General features: G+C 38.8%; 1 protein-coding gene across 5 annotated transcripts in view; it reads left to right on the top strand.

Annotated features, from left to right (window-relative positions):
• agl (amylo-alpha-1, 6-glucosidase, 4-alpha-glucanotransferase) overlaps nucleotides 1-21,750 on the top strand; it is a 118,887-nt gene that overhangs the window by 85,306 nt on the left and 11,831 nt on the right. For 4 of the 5 annotated variants that reach the window (XM_023334840.1, XM_023334841.1, XM_023334839.1 and 1 more), the window contains 15 exons: nucleotides 5,188-5,311; nucleotides 5,625-5,788; nucleotides 5,945-6,046; nucleotides 6,759-6,914; nucleotides 6,982-7,132; nucleotides 7,253-7,377; nucleotides 7,834-7,946; nucleotides 8,058-8,192; nucleotides 12,173-12,303; nucleotides 12,406-12,542; nucleotides 16,268-16,401; nucleotides 16,751-16,926; nucleotides 20,885-20,987; nucleotides 21,077-21,200; nucleotides 21,634-21,735. In XM_023334840.1, coding sequence (XP_023190608.1) covers nucleotides 5,188-5,311; nucleotides 5,625-5,788; nucleotides 5,945-6,046; nucleotides 6,759-6,914; nucleotides 6,982-7,132; nucleotides 7,253-7,377; nucleotides 7,834-7,946; nucleotides 8,058-8,192; nucleotides 12,173-12,303; nucleotides 12,406-12,542; nucleotides 16,268-16,401; nucleotides 16,751-16,926; nucleotides 20,885-20,987; nucleotides 21,077-21,200; nucleotides 21,634-21,735 — 1,977 coding nt within the window. The remainder of the gene's footprint in view (nucleotides 1-5,187; nucleotides 5,312-5,624; nucleotides 5,789-5,944; nucleotides 6,047-6,758; nucleotides 6,915-6,981; nucleotides 7,133-7,252; nucleotides 7,378-7,833; nucleotides 7,947-8,057; nucleotides 8,193-12,172; nucleotides 12,304-12,405; nucleotides 12,543-16,267; nucleotides 16,402-16,750; nucleotides 16,927-20,884; nucleotides 20,988-21,076; nucleotides 21,201-21,633; nucleotides 21,736-21,750) is intronic. The other variant, XM_023334838.1, reaches the window with a different exon arrangement.

Raw genomic sequence — 21,750 nt, 5'->3', positions numbered from 1 at the left:
TTGCAGACTGCCTGTGCAGCTGATCTCCTCTTTCCTTCACACCGCGCAAGCGCGCGGCAACAAATCCCGTCCTGTGAAACTTTATCGGTCAGCGTAAATGGGGAAGTTTGCGTGTTGCACCGGAAAATTACCACGGGGGTGAAGCATGTCAAAATGCATCAACACAACAAATCTAATATGGCATTTAAAAAACAAACACTTGACGGAGTTTGTCGAGGCTCACTGCAGAAAAAAAAGTCTTCGATCTGGCGATGTTAGACACTGGGATCTGCTCTCGTTCTTGGACTGCCACTACACGCTACTGGTAGTAATATTTCACAGACATAGCGCCGTTCAAACTCCACTATACAGTGAACTCTCACACTGAACATATGCTTAAAGCTGCAGCATGTAACTTAAAAAAAAAGATTTTAGATATGTATTAAAATATGTCTAGTATGTCTATCTATATAGGGTGAATTTATTGCCAGATAATTTTTCCATTTTGCCACATAACATAGTATCATTTATACCTAAAGCGAAAAATTAACAGCCATTCCAAGCGATCGGCAGAGATTGGCCTCATGGATGATCGGTATTGGAATAGGCAGCAAAAAACCTGATCGGAGCATCTAATTTAAACACTATTAGTGATGATGATGTTCTTAGTAGGAAGGGTGCCCTAAATCACATTCTGCCTAAGGCCCCATCTTACCATAGACTGGCCCTCTATAACGACCTAGAGCCACTCTGCTGCGCATGTTTCTGCTGGATGCTCACCTCATGTCCTGTCAGCAGCTGTACGAACCTGTCTGGTGGCAACGTTAGGTTAAGGTGAAGCAGAGAGCGAACAGTGAGCAGGTGGTACCGGTGGTACCAGATGTACAGGTACGTTGCGGTGACAGTCACGGGACTGTTTTTTTTTTTAAATCAGGATATCTGATTCTGATGCAAAATGGTGGGACCAACTCAGGCTGCCTGTATAGAACAGGGCATTTAGTCTGGCACTGGGGCAGCATGATAAAGTTAAAGTCAGAAGTTTTCTCTGCGGCCAAACCATTTCTGTGTTTAGGAGCGAGGAGGGGTTTTGCTGCTATTGTGAGGACAATTACAAAAATAAGTAGACAGTTTTTCTAATGTCAACATCAAACCTACGTATTTATTCACAAACAAGGGTATGTTGAAAAAATATTTAAAAATCTTGCACATAAGCTGATTGATAAAGAGCGCAGTTCTGCCCCCTCCTCCTTACCGTGGGCTTGGTGTCTTAACAACATGGAGGCAGAGGCACTGAGAATCTATCCAGTCATTATTAGACTGAGGACAGCCAGATGAGGGCACAAGCAGGCCTCGTAATGCACAGATAAAAATATTAAAAGAAAAAAACTCAAAAAAGGGCACTTGGGGCATCAAGGAAAAAGGGACATGGGCCTGTATGTATATATTTGATTCCTTATCAGAATGGAACGTCTGATTCCTATCGAGTCTGAAACCATGTGACTTCCAATCATGTGATCATTCCTAATTGTGATAATTTTGTTTTCTTAGTGAGGATTTAACTTCTGAATTCTTGATGATGACACTGTTATTAAATCAAGCTATTGTTTAGAACTTGAAAGAAATGGGTCATTTATGTCGGTAGAAATTCTAATTTAGCCTTAGCTGGGTGAATAAATAGAACAAAAATGGATTGTGCCTTCTTTATTATTCTATTATATACAGTTGTGGTCAAAGGTCTACATACACTTGTAAAAAACATAATGTCATGGCTGTCTTGAATTTCCAATAAGTTCTACAACTCTTATTTTTCTGTGATAGAGTGATCGGAACACATACCTGTTTGTCACAAAAAACAGTCATAAAGTTTGGTTCTTTCATAAATTTATTATGGGTCTGCTGAAAATGTCACCAAATCTGCTGGGTCAAAAATATACATACAGCAACATAAATTGTCAATTTTGGTGATGTAGAGAGTTGTGTCAATCAAATTAGCTTCATGTCATGGCCTCTTCACTTCTTGTAAGTGATTCTGATTGACTACAGCTGTTGACTTCTCATGAGCCCATTTAAATAGGGCTCATTAGACTCAGCCACAAAAGCTACAATGGGAAAGTCAAAGGAACTCAGTCTGGATCGGAAAAAGCGAATTATTGACTTGAACAAGTCAGGGAAGTCACTTGGAGCCATTTCAAAGCAGCTACAGGTCCCAAGAGCAACTGTGCAGACAATTATTCGCAAGTATAAAGTGCATGGAACAGTTGTGTCACTGCCACGATCAGGAAGAAAACGCAAGCTATCACATGCTGCCGAGAGGAGATTGGTCAGGATGGTCAAGAGTCAACCAAGAATCACCAAAAAGCAGGTCTGCAAGGATTTGGAAGCTGATGGAACACAGGTGTCAGTCTCCACAGTCAAGCGTGTTTTACATCGCCATGGACTGAGAGGCTGCCATGCAAGAAAGAAGCCCTTGCTACAGAAAAGGCACCTTAAGACTCGGCTGAAGTTTGCTGCTGATCACATGGACAAAGATAAAACCTTCTGGAGGAAAGTTCTGTGGTCAGACGAAACAAAAATTGAGCTGTTTGGCCACAACACCCAGCAATATGTTTGGAGGAGAAAAGGTGAGGCCTTTAATCCCAGGAACACCATGCCTACTGTCAAGCATGGTGGTGGTAGTATTATGCTCTGGGGCTGTTTTGCTGCCAGTGGAACTGGTTCTTTGCAGAAAGTAAATGGGATAATGAAGAAGGAGGATTACCTCCAAATTCTGCAGGAAAACTTAAAACCATCAGCCCGAAGGTTGGGTCTTGGGCGCAGTTGGGTGTTCCAACAGGACAATGACCCAAAACACACATCAAAAGTGGTAAAGGAATGGCTAAACCAGGCTAGAATTAAGGTTTTAGAATGGCCTTCCCAAAGTCCTGACTTAAACCCCATTGAGAACATGTGGACAGTGCTAAAGAAACAGGTTCATGCAAGAAAACCATCACATTTAGCTGAACTGCACCATTTCTGTCAAGAAGAGTGGTCAAACATTTGACCTGAAGCTTGCCAGGAGCTTGTGGATGGCTACCAAAAGCACCTAGTTGCCGTGAAAATGGCCAAGGGACATGCAACCAAATACTAATGTTGCTGTATGTATATTTTTGACCCAGCAGATTTGGTGAGATTTTCAGCAGACCCATAATAAATTTATGAAAGAACCAAACTTTATGACTGTTTTTTGTGACAAACAGGTATGTGTTCCGATCACTCTATCACAGAAAAATAAGAGTTGTAGAACTTATTGGAAACTCAAGACAGCCATGACATTATGTTTTTCACAAGTGTATGTAAACTTTTGACCACAACTGTAACCTGTTTGCATTTTACATTTTTCAGTTTCATTGTAGATTTATAATACCTTCCAAATCATTCACAAATTTGAACTTTATTGGAATTTTATCACACTGCAACTGAAAACTTTAAAGTATTTTAGTGGGTTTTTACATGGTTGAGGAACATAAATTAGAATAATGGGGATGTGATATGATGGATGAATTATACAGCAATAAAACCACTTTAAAGTGGTCAATGTTGTTGTTTTTCATTAACTTTTTAAATAATCCTGTGGAGTCATTTGAGAATATGAAAGGTTTCTATTACTTTGGAGTTGTTACAAAATTTAAAAATGTGTTGTAGGAGAATTACTTGTAATCTTCAAAGAAGGTAGTGTCGTGGAAAAAATACTATTTCCAAGCACTGTTCAGGTGAAATCACTCAATCAGGTTTGTGCACAATACAGAGAGCTTGTAGGACAATCAGTAATGAAGCAGGTCTGGATGAAAAGCTCTGTCAGGCAGAGACAACACATGAGTTTTATACCAAAGATAAAGAATTAACAACAAGGGGCGAGACAGTCTGGTTCTGATGCAGCTGTAGAAAACAACTTCCAACCTTCTACATGTAACCCAAATAGTTCTTTTGGTGAGAGTTCACAATCATTCATATAACATGACTAGCAGATGTGACCTTAATGTAATTTTTCCATCACAGTAGGAAACCATCTCATATGTTGTGAAACGTTTTGGACTGGTTGAATGCTGCAGATAGCTGGATTTGTACTTTACCTTATTTTTCTCCATTTTCTGTGATGTTTACATTCAACTCAATGTTGATGAAGAGACAAGCTTCACACTGAAACATGGTGGTGGTAGCATCGTGTTGTGAGAATTATTTTTTAGCAAGAGCCAGGGAAGCTGATCAGAGTTGATGGGAAGATACGTGGAGCTAAATGAAGAGCTGAAAAAGAAAAGCTATTAGAGGTTCCAGTAGGCAGAAGACTGTGGTGGAGGTTCACTTTCTACTGGGACAACTACTCTAAAATGTACAACCAGGCCTGGAACAGGAAGGACTTGGATCAAGTCATATGTGCTGGAATGGTCTGATCTATCTTTAATCATGATTCCATGGAAGGATTATGATGACAAAAGATGTCCACAGAAACTCTACATTGAGTCTAACTAAAGCCTAAGTAACCCCAAACCCAGTAAAATAGATGAGTTTATTTATAACTTGATAAATCTGTTTGTTATAAGATGACTTTTTCTAGGCATTTCAGTTTTAAGATTTTTTTTAGACAAATTAATACAGCCAAGGGTGAAAAATAGAAGAAAATCTTGTTTAGTTTGGAGACAATTGTGTTGTGAGGATTTTCTGACGTATTTAACCCAACTTGATTTTCATCCAGATGATTCTGCGATAACAGCAGCCTGTTCTCTCTCTCTCTGTGATGCTGTCATGTTGTCTCATTTAGTTCATGTTAGATGCCGCCAGAGAGGTCAGACCCAACCTGTATGTAATAGCTGAGCTCTTTACAGGCAGTGAACTCATAGACAATCTGTTTGTTAACCGACTGGGAATCAACAGCCTCATAAGAGGTACATGCATATATAAATTAACTTGTCCTTTTGTTTGTCTTTTTCTCATCACTGCATCCTTTTGCATGTGACCTCTCCATGCCCTTGGTGTTTTCCATTGTTTTGTTTCATTAACTATTCTGCTGCATGTATTACCTCTTATGGCATCTGTTATATCAAATTGGCTGTTTGTCCCCCACAATACCTGCACAACATCCTCCCTCTCTCTTTCCCATTTCTTCCTACTTGTACTTCCTGCACTCTGGCTCTGCATTCGTCCTGCTGCTTTGCTTTGCCTTGCTGTTTCTAGTTCATGTTGGATGTAGCCAGAAGCCAGTGTCCTAACCTGTACGTGGTGGCTGAACTGTTCACTGGCAGCGAGGAGCTGGATAACATCTTTGTTACCAGACTAGGGATTACATCCCTCATACGAGGTACATTACTATGCATGCTCAATATATGCAGCTTAATGTATAGGCAAACCTTTGATGTGTACTTCATTACTTCAGTTTAGCAGATATTTATGCACCCCATCAGACTAATAAGTCCTAATAATAAAAATAAATCAAACTGGTTTGCGGAAGGAAAATGTGTGTTTTAGTGTTTATACTGACTTTTTACTTTGAAATATATTTGCTAATCGTAAAGTTGTCTATGTAGCTATAAAGAAGTACTATTTGTGCATGAGTTCTGATAGCACATCCTGTTTTAGCTAACCCTTCTGATCCTCTCTGGTCCTGCTGCCAGAGGCCATGTCCGCCAGAGACAGCCATGAAGAGGGCCGGCTGGTCTACCGTTACGGTGGAGAGCCGGTCGGAGCCTTTGTTCAGCCCAGCCTGCGTCCTCTCATGCCTTCTATTGCTCACGCCATGTTCTTGGATGTGACCCATGACAACGAGTGTCCCATTGAGGTGGGTCTGTGCTCTTGTCTGCTTCATATAAGTCTCTACTTACTGTGGGGCCTCACGAATCTTGGCTTAAATTCCCCTGTGCTTTAATTTGACTGTTTTTGACCATAAAGCAGATGTCATGTCAGCTTTATTTTGTTGGTCTGATTGTGTTTCCAGCTGCGGTCAGCTCTCGACTCGTTGCCCAGTTCTGCCATCGTCTCCATGGCCTGCTGTGCTACTGGCTCCACCAGAGGATATGATGAGCTGGTCCCACATCAGGTTATTTTAGATCACATGCTCAGATGCACTTTTTACTAACTACTCTTTACTTATTATTTTTATTTTAGCCTATAGTCAGTAGTTGGAAAGCTGAATGTGAGAATGTCTCAATTAGGGATGCAAACAATTGATCAGCTTATTGTTAATTGTCAATTTAATGGTTTAGATTTAGATTAAAATTGGTTCCATTCAAATAACTAACAACATCAGGTTAGACATCCTTTTTGTGTTGTAGTTTGGCTGCCCCCAGAAGAGAGCATCCGTAAGCAGAACCAGTTCATACAGAATAAATGTGTTTTTTAAACTGTCATTATCTCTTAACAGTACAGTATGAGACAGATAAGTTCAATCAAGCTCTAATGGCTGCTCCTACTGTTCCTACTGCCATCTTCAGAAATGCACCGCTCCCAGTCAAAACAACCAATCAGAGCCAAGAAAAATGTCTTAGCAGTGTCATTCATTGTGTATGCAGTGCTTACACATTCCATGTAGCATGTTTAATCTCAGTATTGTTAGTGTGCTACAGCTGTGCTAATGGGGAAACAACCTACAGTTACAGGAGAATTGTCAGTTTTTCACGTTCATGGCTGGAACCGAAAGGGGGGAGGGAGTTGTAAGGTGTGAAACACCCTCCTGTAGCTTTAAACCTAAGATATAAATACATGAATTAATAACAGAATTTACTTTCATATCTGTGTCTGTGTGAGAACAGATATCTGTGGTGAAGGAGGAGCGTTTTTATCCCAAGTGGAATCCCTCTTCAGCTCCCACCTCTACTGGTGAAGTTGGCTTTAAGAGCGGCATCATCACTGGGAAGCTGGCTCTCAACAAGCTGCACCAGGAGCTGGCTGCCCAGGGCTTTTCACAGGTCTGAGCTTGTAGTGACACCATGCTGCCTGTTCCCAGCATCATGTCTAACTTTCTCAATTTTTCAGGTGTATGTGGACCAGGTCGATGCAGATATTGTTGCAGTTACTCGTCACTGCCCCAGCACACACCAGTCTGTGGTAACAGTGAGCAGGACAGCCTTCAAGAACCCCAAAACTCATCAGTACAGCAACAATGTCCCACCTATGTTCATACCTGGTAGGATTCTGTCATGTTTGTTAGATATCAAATATGTATGTGCAGGTGTTTTTGTGCCAGTTCAATTTATGTACAAATGTTTGTTTGTGAAACATGTTTTATTTATTCTTCCTTCCTCAGGCAAGATTGAAGAAATTGTACTGGAGGCAAGGACAGTGGAGAGAGAGGCTAGGAGTTACAAGAAGGATGAGAAATACATAAACGGCATGCCAGAATACACAGTGGAAATAAAAGAGCATATACCGGTAAAAACTGTTGTGTACACTGAAGATGTTGTCGTTTTTTGTTATTGTTTTTAAGTTTTTTACCCAACTGTAGTGGCCTTTATTCAAGACTAGTCAGATAGGAAAGTGCATTAAGAGAGGGGGAGGGCATGTGCCAAAGGTCAACGGACCCGGAGTAGGGCCTGTGACAGTCGCATGGAGGACTAAAGCCATCGTCGCCCCCTGCTGATGATTTCCTTGATGTTTTCCGTTTCTACCTCTAACCTGATGCCTTGGCTGAAGAAATGTGGAAGAAAAACAATCTTCAACATGTTTTATTTTCTTATCTGTAGTATTCAGTTGTTTAAAAAAATATATTGATTATCTTTATTGCTGTAGACTTATCTTTATTGCATGCAGCAAGCAACCATAATTATTATAATAGGCCTGTGAAACAGACATATGTTTCATAGTAAAATAATTCTGCTATGTGTACAGATGGAGGAGAGTGCAGTGGTGAAACATGCTGGAGTGACATCTAAAGGCCGCTCAGAGTTTGTTCAAGAAATTCAGTTCCAGAAATTGACCCCTGGTAGCATCATTGCCTTCAGGTACATCTCCCACAGTTTCTGAACTCCTTCAATTTCCTGTGCATTATTACTGCTTGTTAATTCAACCTTTATTGGTAATTACTAAAAATTGACTTTTTATACTCTGTACAGAGTCAGTTTGGATCCCAAGGCACAGAAGCTGGTGGGCGTGTTGAGGTTTTATCTGTCCCAGTTCAGTCCAAAGTACAGGAGGGGCAGTGTACCTGATGAGAACCCACCAGAAGTGCTGCAGAAACCCCTTACGCAGTGAGGATCTCCTTTTTCTCATATTCATTATGGTATCTAAATAAACTGAATTAAATAGTATATCTTTATTTCAGAGAAAAAAGTATTCCATATTATATATAAAAGAATAAAAATAAAATGAATCAAGTAAAAATATTTAATATATAAATATAGTAAGAGAGTGGGAGGGCTAGTTTTTAAAAAATATATATTTTAAAAAGACAAGGATTTTGCAGTTGAGATCAACTGCAGAAAACTAGAATCACTATGTGTTGCAGTTGTCGGAGGTCTGACAACTGCAGAGTTGAGTTGATTGATAAATCCAAGCGGCACTTAAAGTTATACTTGAAATTCCTCAACAAGGCATGAGAAGTTGGTACGTTATTCATGACAAACATTTGACTTGCAGATGTCCAACGTGGAATTCTGAGGAGAATTCTAAAAGGGTCCTGATAGGCTACTTGCTGTTTCTTCATCATAGCCTTACTGTAGTTACACCACAGGTGCCGTATAAAACGAGGTGCAATAAGTTCAACAAGGAGACACTTTAACCTCATCTATACACATGCAAAATTTTCGTGTCAGCGTATTGGCTTGCATGTATGTACAACTTACAAGATTGTCACTTCATATCATCATCATCACAGAGATCACTCCTCAGAATATGACCAAGATATTATACATTATTAACCAAACTCAACACTTAATTTGCTAAATAAAAGGAAGGGAAATTCATCTTCTGATCCTCTTTAGTTGTAACAATCATAACAATCTTTTTACAATTAAACATTATATCAAACTAGAGACCATATCTGTCATATATCCAGCACTGCATGCAGCAGTACGCAGACATTAACTCATTTAATGTCTATGTACATTAAATTATTTACAATATGATTACCCACCATACAGCCAGTCTTATAATCACTTAGTTCAACAGACAAAGCATCAAGATACAAGTTAAAAAGAACAGGACTCCAATAGCTATAGAAAAGGGTTCAGAAACCTCCGAGCTCCACTTAACTTGCATAGACTGATGAATAACAATAATGTAATATCCTGATTAAATACGCAGGGATTCCTCTACTTTGCAGCTTAATAAATAACTTATGGTTGTTAATTCTGTCAAAAGCTTTAGATACATCTAAAAAAAACACATAAAAACAGAAGTCTTCTGTCTCTTAAATTTCCTTTCAGATTCCTTCAATGAGTAAGTGCATAAATCAGTACTAAGCTTACGTTTAAAACCAAACTGATTATCAGTTGTTGTTATGAATTCTTGAAGGTGATTGTCTGTAATTGTCAATACTTGATATTTCCCAGTTTTTTTCTTTTACTACTGGCACTAAAAGTACATACTGATAACATGGAGTCGGGTAAAATGCCATGTCTTAGGAAACCTGTAAAGCACAGTGAAAGTAACACATGAACTCTTTGATTAGAGTACCTCAGGTGCTCTGCAGATAATTGGTCAAGACCGCATGTTTTATTTAATGGCATTTTCTCAATAGCAACACATACTTCATCTGGTCATACGTCATCATACCATTGTCAGTAAGATTGTATGTAGTCGATATTTCTAACACTGAACCTCTGACTATTTACCTACAGTAATGCTTCCTCCATATTTGCACAATTTTCTTATTTCCAGTAACCTCTTAAATATTTGGTGGCAGCAGAAGCTTACTGCCATTAATGAACTTTATCTCCTCCCAAACCTCAGACATATTATTATACTGGAGTTTATTTGCAAATGATCCTCCGATTCCTTTTTAGGATGCAGACAGCTTTCTTAAATTTAGCATTTGCAATTTTCTTAAGCTCTAAAATCATTACAGATCTTGGCTTCCTTGTAGCAACCCAATCGTTATAGGCTGCTCCAGACTCAGCATGAAATGCAGAGGCCTACTCTGTCCAGCCTGGTACTGACGCATAATTTGTTTACCTTTTGTGGGGAAGGCACCTGCTGTCATTATTAATGCAATCAATAATCTGAAACATAACACACTTTTATACTCCATATGTTCACAGTTAGTATTGCCACACAACAAAGTTTCCCTATGTATAATAATAGTAATATTGCTCGGACTTTTATATAGCAGCAAGTACAAATATCCTTGTCAGACACTGTACTCCAAATCAGCTTCCTACTACATATGCTATTCTCATAACTGAGCAACTCTGGCACTTTCACAGTTTAATTCCAGATAAACAGGAATGTGATCAGTTGTTGCCAAGGAATACAAAATCTCCACCTTAGTTATGCATTCATGTATGTCAGCAGTACATATAAAGTGATCAAGCCATGATGTTGTATGCCTTGCTTCACTAATATCTGTATGGCTGTCAGCTAGCAGCTTCTATTTAGTAGATAAAACCCTGTTATTGTTTAGACAAAACTGAGCTAAATGTTGCCTGAAATTTCTTCCAACCCTGCTGAGAACCTTGCTCCGAGGTTCTCATAAAAGCACCTTACGAAAATCCCTTCAGGCCAGAGCTGCGGGTCACACAAGTCTGTCACCTCATTGCACTCAGCAGATATTTTGAATGAGTTGCATTAACTCGATGCAGTTTTTCTTTCAGATAATCTGCCAGTAAGCCAGGCGTTAACTCAGGGCAGAATTTTGTGGCAAACACACCAACTTTGTTTTTACTGCTTTGATCCTTCCTTCAGCATTGGTTCCCACGACGATATGTAAAGAGAATGGTCATGGTTGTCCATAATTTTTTTGATTTTATGTAAATTCCTTCTTTGCATTACTATCTCCAGCGATAATTACTAATACTTATTATTTTTAGAATTTTCTGAAGTGGTTAAAGTTTAGGTTCCAAGCTGCAGTGTTTGTCTTTTTTTTATTTCCTTTATTTAACCAGGTAAACCCCATTGAGATCTGGATCTCATTTTCAAGAGGGACCTGGGCAGAAGTCTACAATACACAGCAACCTGGTTACAAAATAAAACTAATGAATACATATGCACAAGTGTAAAACAATAGAAAACAATTTAAAAGCAATGACACTCTTTAATAGAATCTTGTTGCCTGTCTTGGTATTTAGGACTTTTTTTTTAAAAGCTGTCCAATGTTTGAGTGACAGTGAAGTCCTTCAAAGTAAAACCCAAATAAACTGATGTGATTAATAGACTACTGCACACAACACACACATATGTTGTGACTTTCCACTATATATACGTATATATAACTGTGTTCATTTAAAGTGAGAGACATGGATCAATCAGGTACTTGGTAGTCCAATAACTCCTGAATCTAAAAAAAAACATAACCGTACTTTTCCAATTTTTGTAGGGAATAATAAAGAGTTTGTGTTACTTGATTGTATACGTATGATGGAGTGACCTGGTGTTTAGCTTAACAACTCATTGGCTGAAAACTTATAAACGTAATGGAGATACAAAATCTTGACCACTGAAGCAAAGCAAAAATACAATGGAATAGCCTACAGCAGGGGTGTCAAACTCCAGTCCTCAAGGGCCATTGTCCTTCAGTTTTTAGATATGCCACAGGTACAAAACAATGGAATGGAATAGCTTAATAACCTCCTTCTTGTGTAGGTAAGTTCCCAAGAACCTTGCTAATAACATGATTATTCTGTTCAGGTGTGGTGCAGCAGAGGCACATCTAAAGGTTGCAGGACACTGGCCCTTGAGGACTGAAGTTTGACTCTTGTGGCCTACAGCAAGTCTGTGGGACTGTGACTTACAGCTTGCTGCACACATTGGCACCATCTTGTCATATAACAGTTTCTTCTCATGACATCACAGTGGTTTATGTCAGTAAGTCTTAATATGGAGAAAAATAATCTCTTTGACTTCGATAGAGTTGCAATATAGATTTCTTCCTGTCTTTTCATCACTTTGGCATATTTTCATAATAATACAGGATCTGAGACTTCCCTGTCATCTTGTGACAGATATGGTGTTATATTATAATTATTTAAAGCTGCAGACATCGACTATTTGATGCAAAAGTTGTGTTTCACAGGTTAATGTCTAAACTGACGCTAGCCGACATGAACATCTTGCTGTTTCGCTGCGAAGCAGAAGAACAAGAGGACGGTGGAGGCTGTTACAGTATCCCAGGCTGGGAGTGCCTGAAGTATGCAGGACTACAAGGTTCATGTTAAACAGACACCATTCTTTTCTTACTGAGTCAAGTTCAACAGGTGTACACAATGTTCCAAAAACGTTGTACCATGAGTGTTACGTCCCTTGCAGGTCTGATGTCTGTATTGGCGGATATCCGTCCCACTAATGACCTTGGCCATCCCCTGTGTGCTAACCTCAGAGAAGGAGACTGGCTCATAGACTTTGTCTCCAATAGGCTGAAGCACAGAGATGGACCTCTGGCACAGGTGAGCTTTGAATGAGGAGTTCATCATGCTATAAGCACTACAGTAGACCTCTCTATACACAAAAGTTCGATTTGTACTATATGTTTGCAATGGGTTTATTCTTTCCACACTTCCCTAGATGTCTGATCTGCAGAGTGTGTGACTAATTGAAAACTAATAACTGTCCTGTTAGCAGATTTCCTCATCTGAACAGTGCATAGGGGAATCACTGTCTCTGCAGCTCTTCCAGATGTATTTCAGTTCAATCCTATTTATATAGCACCTATTAACAACAAATGTTATCTCAAGGCACTTTACAAAAATAATTAAAATTCAATCGCACATACATTTCTATTGATCCTATTTATCAAATATTACATTTCTCTCAAATAATTATTCAAAGTATTTAACCCTTGGGAATTCTTAAAAAAGCTGCGGGGGGAGAGGAATCAGAGCCTTGCCTCTGTAAGTGTGCCCTAAGCAGAGGGCAGTCTCAGTACTGCCCTAATACTGAGTCTGCAGTCAAATCAAATAATACTGATTTGTTCTGTCTCACAGAAACCTAACTGCAGCAGAAGGATTATCTTACTAACTGTGCGTATGTGTAGCCTGGTCAATACTGAGACCAAGAAAGATGTGGTTTTGAGTTGTACTTCAACGTTTTTTCCCTTTGCTGTAGAGCATAGCACGAAATTAGTAATACCTACATTTCCAAGTTTGATTGAGTTAACGGAATTATTCTACCGCGGCAGCGCGGCTATGGATGGTATGTAAAAGAATTGTCTTTTTGCCGTCCAGCGTTGTCCACATGCACGAAAATTTCTTATGTAAACAATAACATGCAGGTGATCTACATTTGTATATCTGATCATGATTAAGTCAATGCCTCACCAGCTTTGCATCTCACCGCACCTTACGCTCCCAACAGAGCACTTCGCTCTCAGATTGCAGATCTGCTCATGGTTCCTAGAATTTCTAAAAGTAGAATGGAAGAAAGACCCTTTAGTTATCAGCCTCCTCTCCTGTGGAACCCGTTCCCAGTTTTAGTCTATGAGGGAGACACCCTTTCTGCTCTTAAGATTGTTGTAAAGTCAGTGACACAATGCAAGTGATTGTCACATGTCACTGTGTTCGTGCAGTAGGAGTGAATGCTGAAAGTAACTCACTCCTAAGGAAAGTTACTTTCCTTACACTGAAAAAAATAACTCTTTGGATGAACATAAAAAAATTATGGAAAGGATTTCCACCGGATTACTTTGCTTTATTTCAGCACCATGTGATTCTGTTACTCCTATTTAAAGCAAATGTGTTAGGTCAACTTAATATATTAAGGTTATTCCGATGTAAAGCAATTGTGTTGGCTCAACTCATGTTATTATGGTTATTCTATGGGTGATTCTAAATGAAACGTGTTGGCTCAACTTAATATATTATGGTTATTCTAATTTAAATAAAATGAGTTGGCTCAACTTAATTTATTATGGTTATTCCAATTTAAAGCAAATGTGTTGGTTCAATGTGATTTATTAAGGTTGATTTAATTCATTTACTATAGTTGGACCCAATGTAATTTAAAAGAGCCAGCCCAACTAATTTGCAATATCTTGGACCAAATATATTGCAAATTAATTGGACCAATTAAGATTAATGCAAATTTAGAAAATTGCATTAGTTGAAACCAACTTTTTTTTCTCCGAAGAGTTTTTGCGGCGCTAGTGGCTCGTATTTTTTTGCGACAGTAGGCAGACAGGAAAGAGGGCAAGAGGATATGCGGCAAAGGTCGCCGGGACCGGGAGTCGAACCAGCGACCTCCGCGTCGAGGACTAAGGCCTCCAAACGTGGGGCGTGCTAACCCCCTGCGCCACAGCACGCCTGAGAAGCCAATTTATGTTACAGTGGTACCTTCACACTACTTGATTAAGTTGATCCAACTTATGAAAATTAAGTTAGCTCAACAAACATGCTTCATGCTGAAAGAAAGCTATTTAATTGTGTGGAAATCCTTTCTATGATTTAATTATGTTAATTCAAAGACATTTTTTTAAGTTAGATCACATTAAATGTTTTAAGACAGGACAGGGTGAAAGGGTAGAAAGAACACTCAACAATTAGAAAAGGTACAACAGAACTGTATTTTCAAAACCCAGCCACCTTACTGTATTTTCATGCTGTAGTTTTTACAGCCATTTGTTACACTGCAGTTCTTAAATGCCAATAGTGCCCTGCAGAGAAAACAAATATCTATAGTTTAATGTGTAACTAGAACCGCTTTGAAGTTTTCCCAGGTGCAAAACAGTTATGTTGCGTGAACTTCCATAATCTCGCCTGATCCCCTGGCTAGACCCTCTTCGGAGGGAGAATCTCACTAAATTGAATCACGTAATCAAAAAATGATTGTCTCGCGTGGTCTTGTGTGATATTCCGTGATTTCCCATGATCTTGCATGAACTCGCGTGATGTTCCTTGATCTCACTCGTCGTCTTCAGCACAAGATCAGTCTGACTATAATGAATTATGTTATCTCAACATGATTAAATTTAATAAACGTCAAGTTGTTGAATTTCTTGTTTATCCAACATGATTTTATCACGTTTTCGTTTCAAACATCAAATTATTGTGTTAAAAGTACATGATATTCTTTTGTTAATGTAATAACCCTTGAAGTTCATTTTTTTCGGCGGGAGATCAATCTGACTAAATTGAATCACGTTATCTCAACTTGAATACATTTTATTCAAGTTGAGACAAAAAATCAATTGTCTCACATGGTCTCGTGTGATATCCCGTGATTTCTCATGATCTTGCGTGAAACATTAAATTATTTAGTTAAAAGTACATGATAATCTTTTGTTAATGTAATAACCCCCTAAGTTCATTTTTGTCAGTGTAGAAAGAAACTTTAACTGCTCTGAAAAATTAATTGGGCTTACTGTTTAATAACTAGAATTGATTGGAATGTATTTGTGATTGAATTTTATTTTATTTTTTTAAATGCCTTGTAACAACATCTGTTGTGAATTGGCGCTATATAAATAAACTGAATTAAATTGTTTTCGAGAGGTAAATTAGAGACTCCAGACTCAACCAGGCAGATGACCTGAAAGCAGCTATCATAGTTCTAATAGACTTAGAACTAGATCCCAATCCGCAAATCCCCGGTTGTCTCAGTTCTCCATTAGAAGGGGTTGTCCCAGCCCAGACTCATCCAGTCCTCCCGTCCAGAACCTACTCGAACCCATGCAGTTAGGCCGAGTCCGGTTAACCCCAGAGGAACAGCAGCCCCTTTTAGCCTCTGGTTGTTGTCTTTACTTATATTTCTAAGTCTATTATGCACTGTGGCATAGAGGCAATCAGCCTGTGCATAATAGATGCATTGATGAAGTAATTCTTGTAAGGGGAGGCCCAACCAAGTATTGAGTGCAAAGAAATGTTCAAACTTTTCCTGATGTTTGTGTTTTAAACATCTGCTTTTGATTGGTCTAATGTGATACTCTAATTTTTCTCAAACACTGCTGAATTAAAATCACAAAAACCAAAAACTTGAAATATTTGGTTCTATGTGTAATGTATTTTTATAAAATTACCGTTTCACTTTCTGAAATGATTGTCAATAGGTACTGCACTTTTATGCAATTTTCAAATTTGTTGAGATGTAATAGTATGTAACTTTACTAAATGTTATCAATAAAGTATATGGACCTAAGAGCCTCTGTAGCAGATTACCCTTTGCATCATTGTTTCTGCAGGTGGGTCAGTGGTTGGGTGCCATTTTTGACTACCTGAGGCACTTTCCTCGATATCTCATCCCCTGTTACTTTGACGCCATCTTGGTGTCAACCTACACAACAGCTCTGGATGCCACGTTCAAACTCATGTCGAGGTAAAATCTATTTGTGTTCTATCTATTTTGCAGGAATCCTTAAATCCGGTCTTTGAGGGCCAGTGTCCTACATTGTTTTAGATGAGTCTCTACTTCAACACACCCAAATAATGAGGTCATTAGCAAGACTCTGAAGAACTTGACTGCACTGAGGATGTAATTCAGCCATTTGGTTGAAGCGTGTTGAACCAGGAACACATTTAAAAGTTGCAGGACAGTAGCCCTCAAGGCCTCATTTTGAGGACCCCTATTATAGTGTTTTAAAGTTTCTATGGATAGGCCTGTTGATAAATGATGGAATCTTAAGCTACAAAGTGATACTTTAAGTGAACATGTTATATTTAAACAGCTTCATTGAGCGAGGTTCCACGTTTGTCCGTCACCTGGCTCTCGGCTCGGTTCAGATGTGTGGAGTTGGACGTTTTCCGGCTCTGCCTCCCATTTCAACAAAAGTGCAGGATGTCCCATGCCGCATCAGTCCTATCACTGGGGAAAAGGAGCAGTGTTGTGTCTCACTGGCAGCAGGTATCATAGCACTTTGTTCATAGATAAAAACAAGCCTGGCAACACGGGTGGGCATTTTGGACATTGCCAGAGTCAGCCATGCCCCCCTCGACTGGAAGCTATTTCTTTCATTTTTACCTCATCGGCGGTAGGGCCGATCCCAAACATGTCAAAACCCAGCCTATTTATAGACGGTCCAACAGCGCCACAAATTAACGAGACAAAGTTAATTACAAAAAGGAATTATCCAAACTCCAAAGTATATTAAACAAAAAGTAATTTAACTAAAGTCAATACAAAACAATCTAGAAAGAAAAAAATAAACAAAAGTAATTATAATGTGCCCAAAGCACATAACAGTTTCACAAATCACAAACATGGTATTTGAGCAGGATAGTCTAGTTCAGGTTTGAAAAGTTTTGGTGTTGTAGTTTTTGAATTGGAGCAATTCTAGTGTGGTCCAGATGCAAAAAAGGGCTGAAATCGCCCTTTGCTGAAGTCTCACAAATCACATAGAGATATCACAAATCACCAAGTTTGTTTTAAATATTCTGCTATTAGATTAGAATAATCCAATCCAGGTTTGAAGAGTCTAGGTGTCTAGTTTTTTTTTTATTAGAATAGATTAAAGACTCTGAAGGGGAGTGAAAAATTAGGTGGAATCACCCTTTAGCTATTTCCCAATTTGGAAGCTGCAATTGGAAACCAACTTTAGCATTGATATGGATAGTGAGGAGATTCACTGTGAGAAATGGAAGGATAGCGGTCTCCTTTTGAGGCCATTTTTTTCTTTTCTTTTTGTCTTTCTGTTCTATTATTGGTGCTTTGTTAATTTTGTGTTCATCACACTCCCCCCTTTTTTTCTCTTCCCTATTCCCTTTATAGGCTACATGTTGGATTCCACATTTGCCGAGTTCTGTTTATGTATTCTGCAAATGATAAGGCACTAACCAATACCACTTTGGTGTGCTGGAATGTCAGGGGATTAAACCATCCTGTCAAGCTCAACAAATTAGTCTCTCGTCTTAATAAGTTGCAAAGTCGCATTGTTTATTTACAAGAAACCAATTTGCTAAATTAATGTCAGGGTACACTTAGCAGAGGAGGCTTTATACAATATTTTCACTCTGATTTCAACAATAAGAGCAGAGGAGCAGCTATCTTAATACATAAAGATGAAGTGTCTAAAAGGGTTAGGGACAAAAATGGCAGGTATGTCATCACACAAGGCAATTTTTTTAGTAGGACTGTTGTTCTCGCTAATATTTATGCCCCTAACTGGGATAATGTGGATTTTTTTAGCAATCTTTTTTTCCCTCTTACAGGATCTTGAGTCACACAATTTAATACTAGCTGGGGACCTGAATTGCACTTTGAACCCAACATTGGATCGTTCCAGCCCAAAAGTTGTCACGCTTAGTAACTCAGCCCATTGTATTAATATGTTTCTTGAAACATTCGGAATGGTGGACCCCTTGGAGATTCAAATATCCATCATCCAAGCAGTTTTCTTTTTTCTTATTTAAATAAATTAGAGTAACCAGACACACTTTCCAAATCTTTGGTTGAAATGGCACATTTAATTCCAGTCTCCAATACATACAGAACAGAGAAAACTAAAGAGAATGCAATGTTGTGCTAATCCATTTATAGTCTAAACAGAGGAGCTGGCAGTTTATCTTGAGAAAATAAATAAAGGTGCAGAAGTTAATTACACCGTAACATGCGCAGTTGCTGCACAGCTAATGCGGACGTGGCAGACGTACATCTGTCCGTTTAGGAGAAGCGAAACCACACAAAAACAATTTACGCTCGCAGTCTGAGCGTGTGTAAAAGTGCACGCCCAGACCGCATACAGGGTAAAAAGCTCGTGGAGTTCAATTGATCAGTTTGATCAGACCGATCCACCTGACTGATGTACTAGCTCAGATTTCTCCGCAGATGCGGACCAGGAGGAATTTGTGAGGTGCTGTGCGTTCAAACCCCAGCAGGTTAAGTTCTCATAAATAAAATGCACTTGTTTAATTTCAGTTATTATAAGTTATTGGGGCCACAGTAAGTGGTATTTGTCACTATGGAGAAAAAGTTAGATGCGTTCAACTTCTTTCTGTGTGATGGGATCTGGATTCACGTTTCAACTAGGTGAATATTATCTAAACCGCATAAAAATTGGGCTAAATAGTCTACGTTAATATGACTATAATTTGACAGGTAAAAATAGAACATGACCGATTTTTTTTTTTAATACTGTCGGTCAAAATGATGGAGAACAAAAAAGTCTATTTCGACCTCTGGATTCGGCCCAGTTTTCTGTTCTTGGATCACCATTTTGTACACAGCACCATATCTGTCAGTATGAACAAATAAGGTCACTTCTAGCTTCTTTCATCTTTCATGTTCTCGACAAGGGTGTCCCCTGAGGCCCCTTTTCTTTGATATTGCCATTGAACCTTTGGCAATTATGATAAGGAACTCAGGTAATTTAACTGGTGTTCAGAGAGGTGGGCATGTAAACAAATTGTCCCTTTATGCTGATGAGATCCTTCTTTTTCTGTCTAAATTCAGTACCACAATACCTATTGCTCTAAATCTAATTGAAAAATTTGGGCAGGTATCTGGGTATAGATTAAATCTATCAAAAAGTGTTAAATTCCCAATAAAGAAAAAAGCGTGTCAAATGACCTTCCATCGTTTCCTCTTTACAGTCAGTAAAAATAGTTTTGATTATTTGGGCGTCTGTGTAACATATGACTACAATTGTTTGTTTAACAAAAATTTCACTAAGGCACTGAATAAGGCTAAATTAGACATGGAGAAGTAGTCAAAACTCCCTCTGTCTCTTGTAGGAAGAATAAACTCAGTCAAGATGACAATCATTCCTAGGTTCTTATATCTGTTTCAAACCGTACCAGTCTTTTCCTAAGAAGTTCTTCAAAGAATTAAGCAAACATATATTTGTGTTCATCTGGAATAAAAATATCCCGAGGATTAGAAAGGAATAGTTAGAGAGACAGAAAGAGGATGGTGGACTTATTTCTAAGCTCCTTCTTCTCATAAGCAGTGGGTAGAAGATGTCATGTTCCATCTGAATTTTGTACATCTGAAACATACAGTCAGCGACTCCGTTCAACAATACAATATCACCTGGCAGCCATTTTTTGTACTTTGAGACAGAGTTCTCCTGAGTATACAGCCCTTCCTCCCTCCCCCTTTTCCTCTTACTAAATGTGCGATGTCCACACCTGTTGTCATTTGCTTTTGTCTGTTTCATTGTTATTCTTATATGTCTAAAACAAATAAAAAGATTTGAATAATAATAATTTGAGTTACCGTTGCCGATCTATCAGCTTGAACCAGTCTGGCCATTCTCCTCTGACCTCTGACAACAACAAGGCATTTGCACCCACAGAACTGCCGCTCACTGGATATTTTCTCTTTTTGTGACCTTTCACTGTAAACCCTAGAGATGTTTGTGCGTGAAAATCCCAGTAGATCAGCTGTTTCTGAAATACTCAGATCAGCCCGTCTGGCACAAACAACCATGCCACGTTCAAAGTTACTTAAATCACCTTTCTTCCCCATTCTGATGCTCGGTTTGAACTGCAGCAGATCATCTTGGGCATGTCTACATACCTGAATGAATTGAGTTGCTGTCAAGTGATTGACTGATTCAACATTTGTGTTAATGAGCAGCTGGACTGGTGTACCTAATAAAGTGGCCAGTGAGTGAATGTATTTATATTAAAGTAAAACCTTGTTTACTCTGCCCCCTGCCACCACCCCCCGCCCAAAGATAAGCCAATGCCCCCCGGCTAAACGCCTCTGGAACCAGGGCTGGATAAAAAGCATATTTATGGTCAGAAGGAATTATTTTATGTCTTTGTTTTGGCTGTATTCCAATTTTATAGTCGTAGTGTATAATTAAAACAATAAAATAATGTAATGTTTTTTCAGTTTTACATACCTGGTATGTCTTTAGGTCTTCCTCATTTTTCTGCTGGGATTTTCCGTTGTTGGGGTAGAGATACTTTCATCGCTCTCAGAGGACTTATGCTTATAACAGGGAGACACACTGAGGCACGGTATGTGTGTGATTTGGACTAACACCTAATTTAAATAGGAGTCATTCAACTGAACTTTATTGCAAACTATTCTGTCTTGGTATCCATAGCAACATCATCCTGGCTTTTGCTGGAACCCTGCGTCACGGTTTAATCCCCAACTTGCTGGGAGAAGGTCACAATGCCAGATACAACTGCAGGGATGCTGTGTGGTGGTGGCTGCAGTGCATTCAGGTACACGAAATGTGATGATAAAAACTTACTGAACCTCTCAAACATTTTTAATCCGAAATGTTCAAAGGACTGTGCTTCTGTCTTTTTAAACCAAGAAACAAAGGTGATTAATTTATTTATTTCGAACATGATAGCAGTATAAAATAACAGACATGAACAAGAAATGCAAAAGACATATTTTTGTACCACAATTATCTTAAAATGCTCAAAAAGGAGTAGGAAGAAGTAAAAAAGTGATGATGCTGTGAAACAATTGCTTCAGACGTCATTTATAACAGAAGGTTTTTGTCAGTAAATATTGAAACAAAAAACTCTTAAACACACTTTCATAGGGTTTCTATACCCTTTGAGTAAATGTGGTAAATAAATTTGATTTGAGTGTTAATAAAGTGAATGATCAATAATAGTTGGGGGTTTCTGTTTTTCTCTGAAGGACTATACCAATCTCGTTCCTGAGGGACATGAAATTCTGCATTGCCCTGTCACCCGCATGTACCCCACAGACGACTGTGAGCCTTGCAAACCAGGGGAGGTTGTACGTGCACACAGT

The sequence above is a fragment of the Xiphophorus maculatus genome, chromosome 6, assembly GCF_002775205.1.
Source record: "Xiphophorus maculatus strain JP 163 A chromosome 6, X_maculatus-5.0-male, whole genome shotgun sequence".
NCBI lineage: Eukaryota > Metazoa > Chordata > Actinopteri > Cyprinodontiformes > Poeciliidae > Xiphophorus > Xiphophorus maculatus.
Note: the sequence above shows the minus strand (reverse complement) of the source record. Positions and strands in the feature narration are given on the sequence as shown.